This window comes from Garra rufa, chromosome 1, assembly GCF_049309525.1.
Source record: "Garra rufa chromosome 1, GarRuf1.0, whole genome shotgun sequence".
NCBI classification, from domain to species: domain Eukaryota; kingdom Metazoa; phylum Chordata; class Actinopteri; order Cypriniformes; family Cyprinidae; genus Garra; species Garra rufa.
The window spans coordinates 2,832,555-2,854,492 of record NC_133361.1 but is presented as its reverse complement, the minus strand read 5'-3'; the positions used below and the strand labels follow the sequence as shown (position 1 = coordinate 2,854,492).

The 21,938-nt window shown below is 40.7% G+C and overlaps 2 protein-coding genes across 2 annotated transcripts in view; one reads left to right on the top strand and one right to left on the bottom strand.

Annotated features, from left to right (window-relative positions):
* Positions 1-21,938, bottom strand: part of LOC141343073 (uncharacterized) — a 509,078-nt gene that overhangs the window by 12,881 nt on the left and 474,259 nt on the right. The window lies entirely within an intron of this gene.
* On the top strand, positions 774-16,601 carry LOC141341513 (uncharacterized). The gene is made up of 6 exons (XM_073846413.1): positions 774-946; positions 6,341-7,186; positions 8,014-8,161; positions 9,010-9,121; positions 10,957-11,095; positions 15,391-16,601. The coding sequence occupies exons 1-6, from the start codon at positions 787-789 to the stop codon at positions 16,599-16,601; spliced, it is 2,616 nt and encodes an 871-aa protein (XP_073702514.1). The 5' UTR covers positions 774-786.

Sequence of the window (21,938 nt, the reverse complement as noted above, 5' to 3'; positions counted from 1 at the left end):
TAGTCACCTGAGGGCGATCGAGATCTTTTGGTTTCACTCTTCAGCGCTCGCGAGGCTCATTCGTTGTGCGCATGCGCAAATGAGAGAGAGAGAGAGAGTTGCACGGTGAGAATGAATTCTTTCTCTTCTCTTATTTTCTTTTTGCTCTCTATCATACCTATATTTGCATAACTTAGTTTGAGGGTAACAGGAGTTTGAAGTAAAGGTCAGCTCATATTATGAATATGTCTAGTGCTGTAGTAATGTTATATATAAGGTGTGTTCAGTGCAGAAAGGAGACTTTTACTTCAGAAATGCCCTTCGTTCAACCTGCAAAAACGATCATGTTGTGTCTAATGTTCCTCCGTTCATAATAGATGAGTTGAAAACGGGGTTGTTAAGGATAAATGGTTTCACAAATGAGGAAAGTCCCTTTATACGTTTATAAAATGCCTTGTTTTCATTAAATACCGAGTGTTTGCTCACTAGCTTTAAAATAAAGCAGCAACAAGCATGATCTATCTATATCACCTGTTTTAAGTAATTTTTATCATTAAGAACCTACTACAAACTTGCATTTTAAGCTTATTTTTGTGTATTAAAACTTATGAAGACTAATTCTTAGACAGAGTTGAAGTTTTAATGCAATTGGTGGAACTGTCAGACGGTCCCTTAAGCATAATGTTGCGGTTATTCGTAAGTCCTAATGTTAAATATAGTAATGTAATGATTCATTGAGAGTAAATACTTAATGCCTCTTTGATTTATTTTTGATTTTGGCAAATCTGCTTTTGCACACAGAAATTCATGTTTACTGAAACTTCTCCTACAACAATCACACATTCACCAATAAATGCTGGAATATTCCCATCAAATCGTCAAGAAGAGCTGAAATCTGCAAAGACTGAGTTTATTAAAGAGGACAGAGAGAAGATGAGAGATCCTGAAGATACTGAAGAACAAACAGGTTAGTTTTTATTTTCTTCGCTCTTGTCTTCATTATTAATGCTGACAGTTATGATGCCTCAGGCAGGTTTTTTTTTTTTTTTTTTGATAACAGGAAAAATCTTTCATTTAATAAGGGAAACATCCTATGAACTTGGTACTTTTTTCCAATGTGTGTTCGTTCGAGTCTCCACACCAGGTAATTAAGATCCAGATCCTGTCAGAAAATATCCATTTTGTCTGGTAAACAAACACATAGGCAGCAGGGTTGTCGATACCCAAAACCCATTCACATCAATTCTTGTCTGGAACCCAATACTGTATTAATAGTCTTCAATCAACCAAGAAGTTTACTGAGAAAATCTAGAGAAGAGCAGAAGCAGGAGGCCAGCACAACTCCAACAAGTAGTGTGCACATGGGCGCCCCTATGCACTCTTTCACAAAATAAATCATTTTGTAAAAGACTTCTTTAATACAGTGTTATCAATTATCAAAAGCTTAGATATTTTTTTTTTTTTTGCATTTCTGCAAAAGTTGCCAGTCACGTCAGCATTTCTGAGGATTTTCACTAAAATTAAATGGCCCCGAATATTATGTTGTGTGAATATCTGAACATGCAATACATCAGACCCTCTACTTTTAAACAAACAAACAACAACAACAACAACAAAACAGTTATGTTTTAGCTTTAAGTATTTCTTTTTTTATGAATGTAGGTAGGTTTCATAAAAAAAAAAACGATAGCATTTTTATCAAATACTAAATCTGGATCATATTCATTGTTTGGCCGGGAAGCGTCGCCTCTTGAGTAACAACAATTCTGTGTTTGTCTTGGAAAGCGTATTCTCATAAATAACAGAAAATTCTGTGTTTGTCCTGGAAAGCGTATTCTCATAAATAACAGAAAATTCTGTGTTTGTCCTGGAAAGCGTATTCTCCTAAATAACAGAAAATTCTGTGTTTGGCAAGAAAGCATCACCTCATGAGTATCGTAAATTTTGTGTTTGGCCGGGAAGCATCGCCTCATGAACTACGGAAAATTCAGTGTTTGGCCAGGAAACGTCGCCTTGTGAATTACGGAAAATTCTGTTTGGCCAGGAAGTGTCGCCTCGTGAATTACGGAAAATTCTGTTTGGCCAGGAAGTGTCGCCTCGTGAATTACGGAAAATTCTGTTTGGCCAGGAAGTGTCGCCTCGTGAATTACGGAAAATTCTGTTTGGCCAGGAAGTGTCGCCTCGTGAATTACGGAAAATTCTGTTTGGCCAGGAAGTGTCGCCTCGTGAATTACGGAAAATTCTGTTTGGCCAGGAAGTGTCGCCTCGTGAATTACGGAAAATTATGTTCAGCCGGGAAGCATAGCCTTGTGAATTATGTAAAATTTTGTGTTCGGCCTGGAAGCATATCCTTGTGAATTACGGAAAATTCTGTTTGGCCAGGAAGTGTCGCCTCGTGAATTACGGAAAATTATGTTTGGCCGGGAAGTGTCGCCTCGTGAATTACGGAAAATTCTGTGTTCAGCCGGGAAGCGTAGCCTTGTGAATTATGTAAAATTTTGTGTTCGGCCTGGAAGCATATCCTTGTGAATTACGGAAAATTCTGTTTGGCCAAGAAGTGTCGCCTCTTGAATTACGGAAAATTCTGTTTGGCCAGGAAGTGTCGCCTCGTGAATTACGGAAAATTCTGTGTTCAGCCGGGAAGCGTAGCCTTGTGAATTATGTAAAATTTTGTGTTCGGCCTGGAAGCATATCCTTGTGAATTACGGAAAATTCTGTTTGGCCAAGAAGTGTCGCCTCTTGAATTACGGAAAATTCTGTTTGGCCAGGAAGTGTCGCCTCGTGAATTACGGAAAATTCTGTTTGGCCAGGAAGTGTCGCCTCGTGAATTACGGAAAATTATGTTCAGCCGGGAAGCATAGCCTTGTGAATTATGTAAAATTTTGTGTTCGGCCTGGAAGCATATCCTTGTGAATTACGGAAAATTCTGTTTGGCCAGGAAGTGTCGCCTCGTGAATTACGGAAAATTATGTTTGGCCGGGAAGTGTCGCCTCGTGAATTACGGAAAATTCTGTGTTCAGCCGGGAAGCGTAGCCTTGTGAATTATGTAAAATTTTGTGTTCGGCCTGGAAGCATATCCTTGTGAATTACGGAAAATTCTGTTTGGCCAAGAAGTGTCGCCTCTTGAATTACGGAAAATTCTGTTTGGCCAAGAAGTGTCGCCTCGTGAATTACGGAAAATTCTGTTTGGCCAGGAAGTGTCGCCTCGTGAATTACGGAAAATTCTGTTTGGCCAGGAAGTGTCGCCTCGTGAATTACGGAAAATTCTGTTTGGCCAGGAAGTGTCGCCTCGTGAATTACGGAAAATTATGTTCAGCCGGGAAGCATAGCCTTGTGAATTATGTAAAATTTTGTGTTCGGCCTGGAAGCATATCCTTGTGAATTACGGAAAATTCTGTTTGGCCAGGAAGTGTCGCCTCGTGAATTACGGAAAATTATGTTTGGCCGGGAAGTGTCGCCTCGTGAATTACGGAAAATTCTGTGTTCAGCCGGGAAGCGTAGCCTTGTGAATTATGTAAAATTTTGTGTTCGGCCTGGAAGCATATCCTTGTGAATTACGGAAAATTCTGTTTGGCCAAGAAGTGTCGCCTCTTGAATTACGGAAAATTCTGTTTGGCCAGGAAGTGTCGCCTCGTGAATTACGGAAAATTCTGTTTGGCCAGGAAGTGTCGCCTCGTGAATTACGGAAAATTATGTTCAGCCGGGAAGCATAGCCTTGTGAATTATGTAAAATTTTGTGTTCGGCCTGGAAGCATATCCTTGTGAATTACGGAAAATTCTGTTTGGCCAGGAAGTGTCGCCTCGTGAATTACGGAAAATTATGTTTGGCCGGGAAGTGTCGCCTCGTGAATTACGGAAAATTCTGTGTTCAGCCGGGAAGCGTAGCCTTGTGAATTATGTAAAATTTTGTGTTCGGCCTGGAAGCATATCCTTGTGAATTACGGAAAATTCTGTTTGGCCAAGAAGTGTCGCCTCTTGAATTACGGAAAATTCTGTTTGGCCAAGAAGTGTCGCCTCTTGAATTACGGAAAATTCTGTTTGGCCAGGAAGTGTCGCCTCGTGAATTACGGAAAATTCTGTTTGGCCAGGAAGTGTCGCCTCGTGAATTACGGAAAATTCTGTTTGGCCAGGAAGTGTCGCCTCGTGAATTACGGAAAATTCTGTGTTCAGCCGGGAAGCGTAGCCTTGTGAATTATGTAAAATTTTGTGTTTGGCCTGGAAGCATATCCTTGTGAATTACGGAAAATTCTGTTTGGCCAGGAAGTGTCACCTCGTGAATTACGGAAAATTCTGTTTGGCCAGGAAGTGTCGCCTCGTGAATTACGGAAAATTATGTTTGGCCAGGAAGTGTCGCCTCGTGAATTACGGAAAATTCTGTGTTCAGCCGGGAAGCGTAGCCTTGTGAATTATGTAAAATTTTGTGTTTGGCCTGGAAGCATATCCTTGTGAATTACGGAAAATTCTGTTTGGCCAGGAAGTGTCGCCTCGTGAATTACGGAAAATTCTGTTTGGCCAGGAAGTGTCGCCTCGTGAATTACGGAAAATTCTGTTTGGCCAGGAAGTGTCGCCTCGTGAATTACGGAAAATTATGTTCAGCCGGGAAGCATAGCCTTGTGAATTATGTAAAATTTTGTGTTCGGCCTGGAAGCATATCCTTGTGAATTACGGAAAATTCTGTTTGGCCAGGAAGTGTCGCCTCGTGAATTACGGAAAATTATGTTTGGCCGGGAAGTGTCGCCTCGTGAATTACGGAAAATTCTGTGTTCAGCCGGGAAGCGTAGCCTTGTGAATTATGTAAAATTTTGTGTTCGGCCTGGAAGCATATCCTTGTGAATTACGGAAAATTCTGTTTGGCCAAGAAGTGTCGCCTCTTGAATTACGGAAAATTCTGTTTGGCCAAGAAGTGTCGCCTCTTGAATTACGGAAAATTCTGTTTGGCCAGGAAGTGTCGCTTCGTGAATTACGGAAAATTCTGTTTGGCCGGGAAGCGTAGCCTTGTGAATTATGTAAAATTTTGTGTTTGGCCTGGAAGCATATCCTTGTGAATTATACGGAAAATTCTGTTTGGCCAGGAAGTGTCGCCTCGTGAATTACGGAAAATTCTGTTTGGCCAGGAAGTGTCGCCTCGTGAATTACGGAAAATTCTGTTTGGCCAGGAAGTGTCGCCTCGTGAATTACGGAAAATTATGTTCAGCCGGGAAGCGTAGCCTTGTGAATTATGTAAAATTTTGTGTTCGGCCTGGAAGCATATCCTTGTGAATTACGGAAAATTCTGTTTGGCCAGGAAGTGTCGCCTCGTGAATTACGGAAAATTATGTTTGGCCGGGAAGTGTCGCCTCGTGAATTACGGAAAATTCTGTGTTCAGCCGGGAAGCGTAGCCTTGTGAATTATGTAAAATTTTGTGTTCGGCCTGGAAGCATATCCTTGTGAATTACGGAAAATTCTGTTTGGCCAAGAAGTGTCGCCTCTTGAATTACGGAAAATTCTGTTTGGCCAAGAAGTGTCGCCTCTTGAATTACGGAAAATTCTGTTTGGCCAGGAAGTGTCGCCTCTTGAATTACGGAAAATTCTGTTTGGCCAAGAAGTGTCGCCTCTTGAATTACGGAAAATTCTGTTTGGCCAGGAAGTGTCGCTTCGTGAATTACGGAAAATTCTGTTTGGCCAGGAAGTGTCGCCTCGTGAATTACGGAAAATTCTGTTTGGCCGGGAAGTGTCGCCTCGTGAATTACGGAAAATTCTGTTTGGCCAAGAAGTGTCGCCTCTTGAATTACGGAAAATTCTGTTTGGCCAAGAAGTGTCGCCTCTTGAATTACGGAAAATTCTGTTTGGCCAGGAAGTGTCGCTTCGTGAATTACGGAAAATTATGTTTGGCCCGGAAGTGTCGCCTCGTGAATTACGGAAAATTCTGTTTGGCCAGGAAGTGTCGCCTCGTGAATTACGGAAAATTCTGTTTGGCCAGGAAGTGTCGCCTCGTGAATTACGGAAAATTCTGTTTGGCCAGGAAGTGTCGCTTCGTGAATTACGGAAAATTATGTTTGGCCCGGAAGTGTCGCCTCGTGAATTACGGAAAATTATGTTTGGCCGGGAAGCGTAGCCTTGTGAATTACGGAAAATTATGTTTGGCCGGGAAGCGTAGCCTTGTGAATTATGTAAAATTTTGTGTTTGGCCTGGAAGCATATCCTTGTGAATTACGGAAAATTCTGTGTTTGGCCTGAAAGCATATCCTCATAAATAAAAGAAAATTCTGTGTATACTGGGAAGCATCACCTCATGAATTACGGGAAATTCTGTGTTTGGCCAGGAAGCATCGCTTTCTGTCCTTTTACTGACTAAATATACTGTTTTTTCTTTTATTTCAGAGTTGGTTGAAACAGAACTGAGTGAATTTGTGAAAACTCATGTCAAAAGTGGAGGGGAACCCAAAAAGAAAGGTTTAATGAACAGAAGGGCCAAGAAATCTTTCACCTGCACTCAGTGTGGAAAGAGTTTCACTTGCAAAAGTCATCTTGAGGTTCACATGAGAGTTCACACTGGAGAGAAACCGTTCTCTTGTGATCACTGCGGGAAGAGTTTCTCATACAAACGGTTTCTTGATGTCCACATGAACGTCCACACCGGAGAAAAACCATACACATGTGATCAGTGCGGGAAAGCATTTATGTGGGCTTCAAACCTGAAGACACACCTGAAAGTTCATACAAAGGAGAAGCCACATTCATGTCATTTGTGTGGAAAGAGTTTTTCATTACTACAAAGTTTGAAAGTACATCAGAAAATACATGCTGGTGTGAAAGAGTACATGTGCTTTGAGTGTGAAAAGACTTTTACTACATCAAGCTGTTTAAAACTGCATGAGCGGGTTCACTCTGGAGAAAAACCTTACAAGTGTTCACACTGTGACAAGAGATTCACTCAGTTACCACATCTGAAAACACACGAGAGTGTTCACACCGGAGTGAAACCTTATATGTGTTTACACTGCAACAAGAGATTCAATCAGTCTTCACATCTGAAAACACATGAGAGTGTTCACACTGGAGAGAAACCTTATAAGTGTTCTCACTGCGACATGAGATTCAGGCTGCCAGGAACGCTGAAAACACATGAAAGGATCCACACTGGAGAGAAACCGTATCACTGCACTGAATGTGGGAAGCGATTCAATCAGTCATCTGCTCTTCGCAGTCATACGAAAAACAATCACAGTAAGTAGTTCATCTTCAGATCCAGCACTTTCAGATCTGATGCTGCGTCCTCACCAAATGTGACACAGTAATATATCAAGCAATGAAATATAATCTGGATGAATCTGTCATTACAAGTAACTTGACAAAGAAATAATTTCACAATTAATCAAGTTCGTCTTTGTCTTTAAATCCAGCAGTTTGAACCGAGATTCAGATCAACTCAAAGATGGAGTTCCTGCTGAAAGAACAATGTCAAAAAGTTGTTTTCTTGTTTATCATTTTTGCTTCATGATATAAATGAATCTAAGTTGAAGTTTGTCTTTCCTGTTCTCTTATTATGAATCAAATGAGCCCGATTGAAACGGGGCAGATTGCTATACCTGCTTTGCTTAAGGTGCTTTGTCTCAATTTCCAAGCACTGTCCTCTAAATGTATATAAACCACAAAGACTATAAATAAAACTATAAAGTACTCTGCGGAAGACACCAGGGCCCATATTCATGAACATGCTTTGTGCAAAGAGTTGCTCCTAATAACAAAGTTCTAAGACAATTCTTAGAAATGTGGGTGTTTCCTCTTAAAATTAAAGAAAACATCCTAGTAAAGGAAAAAGGTCATTCAGAAATCTTTTAAAGGGGTTCTTTAGCAGTGGACAAAATATGAAAAGGGGGAAGAATGTGTTGCACACAAGGTATGACAGTGAGTTAATAAGACGCTACACATTAGATCACAGATTAGACACATGCTAACATCTGTTTTGTCAATTTTTGGGGGTAACAGGAATTTGGGGTAAAGGTCAGCTTTAGGTCATATGAATTTGAATAATGCTGTTGTCATTTTTTTAGTTACCGTGTATTCAGTGCAGAAAGGAGGCTTTTACTCCAGAAATGCCCTTCATTCAACCGGCAAGAAGGATCATATTGTGTTTAATGAGTTGAATACAGAGTTGTTCAGGACAAATAGTTTCACAAATGATGAAAGTCCCTTTAGGCTGTAAATCTCAGTTAGACACTGCCTTGTTTTCATTGGACACTGAGTGTTTGCATTACATTTAAATAAATAAAGAGCTGCAACAAAGGTGTTTGTTTCATTAAAACCTGCTTTTTTATGTTCATCTGATTAATTGTTTCGATGTTTTAATTGTAATGTAATGTGTTCATCAATGTTGTTTCGAGTCGTAATGTTACTCAATATTAAGTATTTTGGCAGATCAAATTTGTAAAAGTCGCTATTATAACGCGATAAAGTTACTTTTAATTGCGATGTCCGCAAGATAATCGCAGTTGTTGTTTAAGGAACCATCAGCTAGTTACAGCAACATTGCAAACAACTATGTCCAATATATAATTTTGAAATATAAGAACTCACAACAAGACAACACTTAATGCCTCTTTGATTTATTGTTGTTTTTTTACAAATCTGCTTTTCCACACAAAAATTCATGTTCACTGAAGCTCCCTCAACAATCACACATTCAGCAATAAATGCTGGAATATTCCCATCAGTTTACAAATGAAGACGAGCATCAAATCATCAGGAACAGCTGAAATCGGCACAGACTGAGTTCATTGAACTCAGACACACTGAAGACACTGAAGAACAAGCAGGTTGGTGTTGATTCGTCATTCTTCATTAATGATGCTGACGGAAATGGAGCTTCAGCAAGTTTTATAATTTGCTTTTTAGAGCTGTTGAATTCATTTGCTGAAGCATCAAATAATATGGAACACTTTCCTAGTGTGTTATTTTTTTTTTTTTAATTTACAATTTATAAACTAAATAAATAAATAAATACAAATATTTGAAGTGTGATTTATTTAGATTGCCTCACGTCTCATTAGATTATACAGAGAGGTTTATGAACTATACTGGGTCCAGACACCTGGGGGCGATCGAGATGTTCTGGCTCCACTCTTCAGCGCTTGTGAGGCTGACTTGTGTGCGCATGCGCGAGTGAGTGAGCGAGCTGTAAGGTGAGAGAGTCCTCTTTTTCTTCTGTCATTTGCGGTTTGCTGTCTGGCGTATCTTATTTTGTGCAATTAAAGTTTGGGGGTTATAGCATTAAGAGGTAAAGAAGAGCTTCTCTTATAAATATGAATAGTGCTGTAGTAATTTTATTGATAACGTGGTTTCAGTGCAGAATTTAGACTTTTATTTACGAAATGTCCTTTGTTCAACCGGCAAAATCATCATATTGTCTTTAACATTCCTCCCTTTATAAAAGATGAGTTGAATACGGAGGTGTTCAGGACAAATAGTTTCACAAATGAGTAAAGTCCGGTTAGGCTGTACATTACTGTCATTTTTTTCGTCAGATATCGATGTTAAATAAAGAGCAGCAGACAACAGGCATGTGAGGAAAACGAGTTATTTCATTCAGACCTGAGCGATGTGGTGTTTTTATATGTTCGTGTGATGTTTGGAGTGATAATGCTGCTAATGCTGAATGTAATGAGATCTGATATCATGGGTGTGGAAACTAGGGATGCTGAGGATGCTGCAGCACGACTAAAGCATGTCATAAGATGCCGAATCAGTGCATTTGACTTTGGATGTATTATCAGTAAAAGTAATCATTAAACATCTGTATTAATTCCCAAAAATAACTAACTAACTAAATAAATAAATAACAATTAGCCTTTTATGTTAATATGATTCAGAGATAAAGGTTGCAATACTACTTTTGTCCACACTAGAACGATCTCAGTTTGAAGACAGTGAATATAAATTGACTTTGTATATAAAGTTGAATATAGACCATTATTTATTTTAAACCCAATTATATAATGGTATTGACCATATATTTGTGAAGCTATCAGACTCACAATTAATTTGAAAAAGAGACATGTCCAATGTCCATTGAGTAACTGCAGCATCTTACAAGCCATTTTGCTTGGACTCTGACGATCACCTTGAGTTAAACTTAATTGTGTCAGTTACTTTCTGTGTCGCTGCAAAATAACTGCTTTGAAATAGCGAACAGTGCAAACGATAAAAGGCATGACTGATATTGCATCTAGTGAGCAAACTCCATTCAAGCTCCATGATTCGTATTTATTTTTACTTCATTTGAACGGCTTGTGAGGTTTTTTTAAAAGATAAACTCAAATTTACTTTCATCTTGGAATAGATATTGTGCATGTTTTTTGACAGTTGAGAACAGTTCAATCACATGAGGCCAAAATAAAAAAGCACAAATTTGTATTGATTCACATATAACTATGCCTTCATTCATTTGTATGTTTGTGTGTTCCCTCTAGTCCTTTCTTTTCAATAGCTTGTAAATGCATGTGCGCCTTTTACTTTCACTTTCTCTTTCTAATTAGTGGCGTCAATTTGGCATCAATTGATTGAATGGACAGAAATGACAAACTCACTTTTAATTAATTTTAAATTTGGATAAATCACACCATGCTATAAGCCTAATATAAAATAACAAATAACTTACACAAAGTAAAAAAAAATAAATAATAATAATAAAAATGGAAAACCAGCAAACACAGTGGAACCAAAAAAAACAAATGTTTAAAACACTTTCAAAATCACCTTAGATAAATGGCAAAAGTTATCAAGTTTTTCAAAACCCGAAATGTGTTTAAAACGTGTTTAGGCGCTTTTGCATTTTGAATGCAAACTAAATCTTCTGCCACTGTCTCGTCTGTCTCCCCTCACTTTAGTCATGATGTTAAATATATTATCATAATATAGTAATATGATGGTTCACAGATACAAATCGTAATGCCTCTTTGATTCATTGTTGATTTTGGCAAATCTGCTTTTCCACACAGAAATTCATGTTAGTTGAAGCTCCTCCTTCAATAATCACACATTCTCACAAGACTGAGTTTATTAAAGAGGACAGAGAGAAGATGATAGAACCAGAACCCTGCAGAATCAAACACACTGAAGATACTGAAGAACAAACAGGTTGGTGTTGACTTTTCATTCGTTATTTATAATGCTTACGATTATAAAGCTTTAGGAGGTTTTATGATTTGGTTAGTTGTAACAGGAAAAATCTTATTTGTGTATATTGTCCAGTGATTTATCTGCTTTTGGCAATGATCTTGCCATTTTCTCCAGCAAAGTGGTTTATCTACTGTGGATGACATGGTTGTTGTTTAAAATAATGGGCTCCATCAGTGAATAATTTGTAAATTGCGAGGTCCTAGAACAAAGAGGCATGTAATCAGAGGAGCAAGAGGTAATGGTAAAATGGTACATTAGTGAACCAAGCTTTTTATGGTGTGCGTCAGTTTCTTTGGTCATGAAAAAGCCATGATTTTTTTTTTTTTTTAAACTGCAATTTACATTCCTGGAAAAGTTTTGGAAAAGTCATGGAAATTTGTTTCACAAACATATCAAATAGAGTTCTAGGCTATTTAAATCATGTTGTGAATTTCAGTGTGGGATTGTGTATATCCTATAGTTTTACTCGTTCCCTAAGTTTATAATGAGTTCACGTGTTGTGTCTTTTGCGTGCTTAAGTTCCTTATATCAAATATATCACAGTCAGTGACCACCATTTGCCTCACGCAGTGCAACACATCTCCTTCACATAGAGTAGATCAGGTTGTTGATTGTGAAACATTGGTCCACTCCTCTTCAATAGCTGTGTGAAGTTGCTGGATATTGGCTGGAACTGGAACTTTGGGGGCAGCCGTGGCCTAATGGTTAGAGAGTCGGACTTGTAACCCTCAGGTCCGGCAGGGATTGTAGGTGGGGGGAGTGAATGTACAGCACTCTCTCCACCCTCAATACCATGACTGAGGTGAGTCCTTTGAGCAAGGCACCGATCCCCCAACTGCTCCCCGGGCGCCGCCGCAATGGCTGCCCACTGCTCCGGGTGTGTGTTCACGGTGTGTGTGTGTTCACTACTGTGTGTGTGCACTTGGATGGGTTAAATGCAGAGCACAAATTCCTAGTATGGGTCACCATACTTGGCCTCACTTAAAAAAAAAAAAAAAAAAAAAAAAAAACTGGAACACGCTGTCGTAAACTCCAACATGCTCAATGGGTGACAGAGAGTATGCTGGTTATGCAAGAACCGGGATGTTTTCAGCTTCCAGGAATTGTGTACAAATCCTACAAATGCAACATGGGGCAGTGCATTATCATGCTGCAACATGAGGATGAATGGCACAATAATGGCCATAACATACACCTGCCCTCTTCTTGGTACGACTTGGATCCGGGGGACTGCAGTGATCATCTGATCTGAATACAGACTGGATCTGGTGGCTACGGTGACCTTAGAATAAGAAAGTAACAGACTAATTTTACCGTAGTTCCATGTTGCTGCAAAGACAGATGGCAGAGGACTCATCCGGTTCCCGCAGTCTTGCACCAATGGCTGTCTAGGTGATGAGGTCTTCACTGATGAACTGTCTCTGGGGTCATCTAGTTGGCATGGTCTCTGATTATATTCAGGGCAGTAGTGGTTGTCTCTTGGTGCTGATCCACCTTCTGGGCTGGTTACAGACTGGATCCGGGGACTGCAGTGACCATCTGATCTGGATACATGATGTGGTAGCTACAGTGACCTCGGAAAAAGCAAACCCCTCACCCACACAGCGCCATACACGCTGTCTGCCATATGCCCTGTATAGTGAAAACCGGGTTCATCCTTGAAGAGGACACCTCTTCAAAGTGCCAGACACCATTGAATGTGAGCATTTGTCCATGTCAGTTACGCCGACAAACCGCAGTCAGGTTAAGACTTCGATGAGGATGACGAGCATGCAATTGAGCTTCGCTGAGACTGTTTCTGACAGTTTGTGCCGATATTCTTTGGTTATGCAAACCGATTGTTGCAGCAGCTGTTTAGGTGGCTGGTCTCAGACGATTTTGGAGGTGAAGATGCTGGATGTGGAGGTCCTGGGCTGGTGTGGTCATACGTAAATACGTAACCCGATTCGAGGCTTCTCGCAAATGAATTTTTTGTCCAAAAATCCTCTGTTTTGTGGTGTCATTCCGATTATTTATCTGCTCCCAATCAAGATGGAGCATGTTTGATAGTTAGGATTTTTGATCGGGCTGCCTCTGACGTGATAGCCAATGAGAGCAAGCAAGCAAGCATCACTCACCAGATGTTGCGTGCTTCTATAGCTGAAATGAGACCGCCATAAAAAGGCCACAAAAGCAGAATACATCTCCCATATTCTTCTTCATTCTTTATTTTTCACAGTGAAACAGAAAGCGCACCGGGACAGCTGACAACGTACGTTATCTTCCATTTGTTGTCCTTCTCTAGTTATGTTTTATCTCGCGAGTCTCCATGAGATTTCGTGTCACTGTGAAATCGTTCCTACAGTCAACAAGTGCGTGGTCTCGCGGTCTGGTCGAATCGTCTTGTGTGCGCATTCAGAGGTATTTAGGCTAAAAATCTGTAGAGAGATGAGATAAGCTTTTATTGTCACATACACTGTTACATGCGGTGAAATTGAACCCCTTTGACCATACACAGACATCACAATTTTGGGGGAAGACAGGTCAACGAGAGGTAGCATAGGAAAAAGAAAACAAGATACATTTGGAAAAGGAGGAGGCGTGAAAAAAGCCCCTCCCATACTGTCCTTCAAGTAGGGCAGTGTGAGATCAGGGGGAAAAAAAAGCCCCAGCACAAGCACATAAACAACACATAGACATAACATTGCAACAGGGGAAGGGGGACAGGGGGTGTGTAAATAGTCCAATGTAGGCAACAGCCATCCGCCAACAGCTATGAAAGCGCTGGTCACAGACCCGCCTACCCACATCAGGGGGTAAAAGCACACGAAGGCGTGGGATCTGGGGGAGGCAATGATTGTCTATCTGTAACTATGTACGTATGTATGCGTGCAGAGTCTGTCTGTGTGTGTGTAAGCCTGTGAAGTCTGGAACCCAGTCTCAGCAGGTGTCCTTGGGACGGGGATAAGGGAATCAGAGCGTCTCGTTATCTTGTTCTCCGGGGGAGGTTGTTTGTCTCCAGCAACGGCCTTGGCCAAGGCCGTCTAGAAGAAGCTGGGGGGAGCCGAAAGAAAAGGATCTGTTTTCCCAATTTCGGTCAATATCTGCCAATTTCGCAGGTATCTAATGTCCATCACTGGTCACCGGGTTTGTCCAGAATTTGTTGCACAGCTGCAAGTTTCTCCCTGATGTTTCCCAATTCACGGTCTATAACCACAGTCTGAGTACTAACAGCTCTGCCCACCGTTTCAATCAAGCCGACCAGCTTAGGGGAATTTTGAGCCACGCTGATCGCTTTCATCAATCGTCGATACGACAGGGCCTCACCTAAGCCCATCAGCAGAAACCCTGTTATCAAAGTTCCGAATAAATAGATATCTTCAATATCCTCCAGGGACAGAGCGGCCAGGCACATGACACGCCACTTCTCCCACCCGTCCATCACGTATCCAGCTGCAAACGTTCCTGCAGGACAGTTGGGTTCCCCCGAACCCAGACTTCTCGTTGAGAAGATGGTGTCAATTGCATTCAGAGACCAGTTGATCAAATCCATAATTCCTTTTGTTTCGAGAGCAGGGCAGCGAGAGTCTCAGAGACAGAACTACGAGACAAGAGAAGCCAGCGAGGAGAGACAGGGGAGGGAGAGGGAAAAGATGCGACCGCCTTCGCCGAGAGCCAAGAGAAAGTGTCTTCATGGCTGCGGTCTACCATGGTTTAAAAATCGGTTAAGATTTGAAAATCCTCGAGTGTGCAGCCAGCTTAAGGCACACCTGTGCAATAATCATGCTGTCTAATCAGCTTCTTGATATGCCATACCTGTGAGGTAGATGGATTATCACATCAAGGAGAAATGCTCACTAACACACATTTTGACAGATTTGTGAACAATATTTGAGAGAAATAGGCCTTTTGTGTACATAGAAAAAGTCTTAGGTCTTTGAGTTCAGCTCATGAAAAATGAGGGCAAAAAAGTGTTTTGTTTATAATTTTGGTCAGTGTAAAGTGAATAAAATACTAGATTGCTCTTCTCTATTGTTTTTAAGCTTTTGCAGTCTACTGAATCTCTACCACCTTGAATTCTACTTCTGCACATAATGTTGACTGTAGCCGTTTAGATACCTCCTGTCAACTGGATCCTCTTCCAAAACACTTAAAGTCAAAATTTTGTTATTCAATTGTGTGCTTTCCACTGTTAAATCACAGTTAATTTTTTTGTACTTTTGAATTTTTTTTTATGATTTACTGAAAATGTACTGTTTTTACTTTGATTTCAGAGTTGATTGAAGACAATGAGGAGAAAGAAGAATTAAGTGAAGTTGAGAAGAAAAACCATGTCAGAGATGGACAAAAACCTAAACAGAAAAATTTAAAGGCCAAGAAGTCTTTCACCTGCACTCAGTGTGGAAAGAGCTTTACACGCAAACATCATCTTGAGCTTCACATGAGAGTTCACACTGGAGAGAAACCGTTCACTTGTGATCAGTGCGGAAAGAGTTTCACACGATTATCAACCCTTAAGGATCATATGGACATCCACACTGGAGGGAAGCGACACACATGTGATCAGTGCGGGAAAACATTTTTGTGGGCTTCAGTTCTGACAACGCACCTGAAAGTTCATATAGCCGAGAAGCCACATTCATGTAATTTGTGTGGAAAGAGTTTTTCATTACGACAACATTTGAAAATACATCAGAAAATCCATACTGGTGTGAGAGAGTACATGTGCTTTGACTGTGGAAAAACTTTTACTACATCAAACTGTTTAAAACTGCATGAGAGGACTCACACTGGAGAAAAGCCTTATAAGTGTCCACACTGTGACAAGAGATTCTGTCAGTCAGTACATCTGAAAACACACGAGTGGATTCACACTGGAGAGAAACTCTACAAGTGTTCACACTGTGACAAGAGATTCAATCAGGCAGCATACCTGAAAATACATGAGAGAATCCACACTGGAGAGAAACACTACAAGTGTTCACACTGTGACAAGAGATTCAATCAGGCAACATATCTGAAAATACATGAGAGGATCCACACTGGAGAGAAACCTTACAAGTGTTCATACTGTGACCAGAGATTCAGTCAGTCGACACATCTGAAAACACATGAGAGGAACCACAGTGGAGATAAACAGCACAAATGTTCACACTGTGACAAGAGTTTCGGCCAGTCAGCAGACCTGAAAACACACGAGAGGATCCACAGTGGAGAGAAACCTTTTATGTGTTTACATTGCAACAAAAGATTCAAGCAGTCATCACATCTAAGAACACATGAGAGGATCCACACTGGAGAGAAACCTTATAAGTGTTCACACTGTGACAAAGGATTCATTCAGTCAGGAGATCTGAAAGCACATGAGAGGATCTACACCGGAGAGAAACCGTATCACTGCACTGAATGTGGGAAGCGTTTTAGTCAATCATCTGCTCTACGCACTCATACAAAAAACAATCATCTTCAGATCGTTCAGGTCTGATTCCATGTCCTCACTAAATGTGACAGAATAATGTATCAAGAAATACAGAACCTGGATAAACCTGTTCTAGTCATTACAAGCAATATGACAACAACAAAAAAAAGTCATCAAAAGGTTTCACAATAAATAAAGTTCATCTTTGAAACAAGCAGTTTGAACTGTGAGATTTAGATCAACTCAAAGGTCGAGTTGGTCCCCAAATAACAATATCAGAATTTGTTCAATAAGCCGAATTGTAAGAATAGTAATACCATTAAAACTTTACTGACACCTATTCCTATATGTAACTCAGTAGAATAGAGAGGTCTATCTAATTAGTTATCATGTTTATTTAGCTAATTTTTGCCTACTTTAAGTTAAGTTTCTCTAGGCTTAATGCATCTGTTTCACCAAAGAGTAGACATGCCTGTGTGTGTGCTTATATGCCTCTCCTTTCACATCTAATATGCAAACATAGTTCCTCCCTAGCTTTGAGTGCAATTTTATCAGAATCTTTCGACTGATAGTGACAGTTGATGACTCGTGTGCAGTCTTATTCCATTCAATTTCACTATCTTGTTGGGTTCGGTTTATAGGTTATAGCATGGCTTTTACATTATGCAGATTTAACACAAGGTTACATTATTAACTGCAGTGTTTCCTTTTTCTCTCCTGTTGTTGTCTGTCTTGTTTTGTATGCGAAGGGAAACGCTTTCAACAGTGCCAATAGAAATTCCGCCGAAACAAGCCCATGAGAAGGCTATCCCTCTGGTGGAATGAGCCCTCACTCTGAGAGGACACTGTGTACCCAATGAGGTGCAAAATCCAGGGCTATAGCATCAACTGTCAAGCAAGATAGTCTCTGCTTTGAGTCTGACAGCCATTTAGAGTGGCCTCCAAAGCAAACAAGGAGGTGCTTTAGAGCCAGAGGTTGCTAGAGCTCGCCACATACACACTAACACCATGTACTACACACAATGCCACAAGATTCCGACAAGCGATTTGGGTGTCCACACCAGACGCAATAAAATAAATAAAAAAATCACAGTCAATCTAAAGTGTGTGTGGGCGGCCTTCTCTAGAAGTACACTGCTCACGTTTATAAACTAATTTTATAACGATTAAACCTTTTTTAACATTAAGTGTACATACTGAGTGACTGATACCATCTTTGTTATGGAATATGCTTGTTGGTTTGCACTGAATTCAGTTTTATAATCTTTGCTTAAATTCGTTTTCAAGATTGTTGCTTTCAGTGTGGCTATATGGTCAAGCAAAATGATATTCAAACTCATATTTGTCATGTTTAACTTTGTATAAAGCACATAATAGGCCACAGCCATATCAAAAGGTTGCCCACTGAAGCTAAGTAGGTTTAAGCTCGGTCAGGGTCTCTCCTGTTGTCTGCCCTGTATTGTATGCGATGGCAACAGTGCAGATGGAAATTCCATCTGGAGGATTTTTCCAAGAGAAGGCTATTCCTCCTCTTGGAAAAATCCTGGAGGAAATTCCAAGAGGGGGCTATTCCTCTGGTAGAATGAGCTCTCACTCTGAGAGGAAGGAAAAGAAAGGAAAGGAAGTGAAGTGAGGCCAAGTATGGTGACCCAAATGCTCTGCATTTAACCCATCCAAGTGCACACACAAACCTGCAACCTTTAGGTTAGAAGTCCGACTCTCTAACCATTAGGCCACGGCTGCCCCTGTGAGACACTGTAAGCCCAATGAAGTGCAGAATACAGGGCTATAGCATCAACTATCCTGCAAGATAATCTCTGCTTTGAGTCTGACAGCCATTTAGAGTGTCCTCCAAAGCAAACAAAGAGGTGCTCCAGATATAGATTTTGCTAGAGCACTCCACATACACACTAACACCATGTAGTCACTACACACGATGCCACAAGATTCCGGTGACAAACATTTTTAAATGTACATACTGAGTAACTGATACCGTCTTTGTTATGGAATACGCTTGTTGGATCGCATTGAGTTCACAATGTTAACATCTTCACTTAAATTTGTTTTCAAGATTGCTTTCAGTATGGTTATAAGGTCAGACAAAATAATATTCAATCTCATATTAAACATGTTTAACTTTGAACAAATCATAAAAGGCCACAGCCATATCACCCTGTGTATTCCAAGACTGGTTGCCCACTGAAGCTAAGTAGGTTTAAACCTGGTCAGTACCTGAAAGGGAGATCCCCTGGGAAAACTAGGTTGTGTTAGAAGATGAGGCCAGTAGGGGATGCTCACCCTGTGGTCCCTGTGGTCCCTAATGTCGCAGTGTAGTTCTAATTGGATAAGGACTAGTATAATGGGGCTGGTTGCTATAGCTGCTCATTCTGATTCTGAACTACAAAGTATCTCTGCCTTAGACTTTTTGATGACTGCAGCATGTTCTCAATAAAGAACTCTGTTTAAAATACCCATGATTCTACTGGTCTTCACTTCTGAGTTTTCAACCCCGTCAATCTCTCCCGTTTTTATAGCATCACCTAATTAATTAAAACCTGAATTCTATATAACTGAATAAGAGTTTGCTATCCCTTTATATACTGATCAGTTAAAAATCAACGGTGTGGCGGGGCCCCGTCGGGCTTAGCCCGAAAAAGTGATGTGGGGCCGCCCTCCTGTGGGCCCACCACATGCGAGAGGAACCATAGGGGACGGTGCATTGTGGGATGGGTGGCGGTCGAAAAGCGGGGGCCTCGGCGACCCAATCCCCGGACGCAGAATCTGGCTATAGGAACAGGGAATGTTACCTCACTGGGGGGAAGGAGCCTAAGGTGGAGCAGGAGGTTGAGAGGTACCGACTAGAGATAGGGCTCGCCTTCACGCACATCTCGGGCTCTGGAAGCCAACTCCTCGAAAGGGTATGGACTCTTCACTACTCTGGAGTCGCCTGCAGTGAGTGGAAGCGGGCTGGTGTGGGGTTACTAATAGCCCCCCAGCTTAGCCTACATGTGTTGAAGTTTACCCCGGTGGACGAGAGGGTTGATTCCCTGTGCCCTCAGGTTGGGGATAGGTCTCTCACAGTCATTTGTGCCTACGGGCCGAATAGCAGTGTAGAGTAATCAGCCTTTCTGGAGTCACTGGGAGGGGTGCTGGAAAGTTCTCCGACTGGGGACTCCATCGTTCTACTGGGGGACTTCAACCACCACGTGGGCGATTCTAGTGATACCTGGAGGGGAGTGATTGGGAGGAACGGCCCCCCTGATCTGAACCCGAGTGGTGTTCTGTTGTTGGACTTCTGTGCTAGTCACAGTTTGTCCATAACGAACACCATGTTCGAGCATAAGGGCACCAGGACACCCTGGGGCGGAGATGGATGATCGACTTTATGGTTGTTTCCATTGTCAACGCGTCTGTTCGGAGCTGTGGCCGTAGGGTTTCTGGTGCCTATCATGGCGGCAACCCCCGAACCCGGTGTTGGACATCGGAAGTTAGTAATAATAATTTTAATAATAATTTTTATTTATATAGCGCCTTTCCAGAGCTCAAGGACACTTTACAATGAATGTAACAAAGACGAGATAATATGAACAGACTTTGAAAGAAACCACAATCAGTAGAGAAACATTAGGTTAACAAACGTACAAGAAGTCAAATATAACAAACTGGAAAAACAAGACAAGACCTAAGAGACAGATATGGAGTGTACAGATTGATCAAACAAAATGGTCAGTTTATCAAATTAGAGGTATAGCATTTAGAAAACAAGTGAGTTTTGAGTAAATATTCGATGTACTGGTCTGTCGTGGTAAAAAAGAGCTGAGCTGTAAGGCAAAGCCTTTGATTTACCGGTCGATCTACGTTCCTACTCTCACCTTTGGTCATGAGCTTTGGGTCATGACTGAAAGGATAAGATCCCGGATACAGGCGGCCGAAATGAGTTTCCTCCGTAGGGTGGCTGGGCACTCCCTTAGAGATAGGGTGAGGAGCTCTGTCACTCTGGAGGAGCCCGGAGTAGACCAGCTGCTCCTTCACATCGAGAGAGGCCAGCTGAGGTGGCTCGGGCATCTGTTCCGGATGCCTCCTGGACGCCTCCCTGGGGAAGTGTTCCGGGCATGTCCCAACAGGAGGAGGGCCCAGGGATGACCCAGTACATGCTGGAGGGACTACGTCTCTTGGCTGGCCTGGGAATGCCTCAGTGTTCCGCCAAAAGAGCTGGAGGAAGTGTCTGGGAAGAGGGAAACCTGGCCGTCTCTGCTTACACTGCTACCCCCTCGACCCGGTTCCGGATAAGCGGATGAAAATGAATGAATGAATGAATGAATGAATGAAAATGATAGATAATACATTTTATAACTCAGACTGAATGGAAAGAGGTCTGGAATTTGCCCAGTGAACATGTAAAGTTAATCTTTTGATACTACACAAGCAGTTTCAATTATTTAGAGACATGGAGACTACATGCATGTTTTGTAACTTAAAGGAAGAATCCTTCAAATCATAAATATGATTTTGCATTTACCCAAATGTTTTGAATTTTTATTGAATATCTAATTTTTACATTTATAAAATTAAAGGCTCAATTCCCTATATTTTTGTTCTTTTAACACTAAGAGTTGGAGGTGATTAATTTAATGATTAGGCCTATATGAGTATAATATACTATATACACAAACTAACATTAAATAATTTAAAATTATAAACTTATCAACGGTCGAAGAAAAAAAAAGGATGTTTTGAAAGTTCAATTATATTAATTTAAATTTCTTTATATTATTTCCTGTATGTGTTCTGTTACTGATCCTGTTATGCAAAAAAAAAAAAACTTTCATCAGCTGCTTGATAAAAAAAAAGGAAGGAAAAAAAAATATATATATATATTTGAAGTGTAATTTATTGATTATTTTTCTGACAACTCATTTTATGTTGTAAACTGTGATAGATATTGAGCTGCAAAAGTAATTCCTGAATCCTGTTTTTTGTTTGAATCCGAGTTTTTGTTGTTATTGATCTCATGTGTGTGAGATGTGTGCATTGTGTTACTGTTCTTTTTGTGCAATAATAATAATAAAAAATATTCCATTAGATTAGCTGGTTTTATGACTTTATAGTTTTACTTTGAGAATGAGTTCCACTTTTCTTCTTTTTCTTGTTTGCATTATCTTTTGGGCAGCCATGGCCTAATGGTTATAGAGAGCTGGGCTTGTAGCCACAAGAATTATAATTGCTTTTGGGGTTTTTACATTTCTCAGTGAAGTGTTTAATTGTGTAATAAACTATATTTTACTCCACACATGAGTTTGTCTACATTAGCTACCTTTCTTCTTCTAGCAGCGTTCGTATTGGTATCTAGTCAATACTAGCCTGACGAGATCGATAATTTAGGTTCTCTCCTCCACGCTTAAT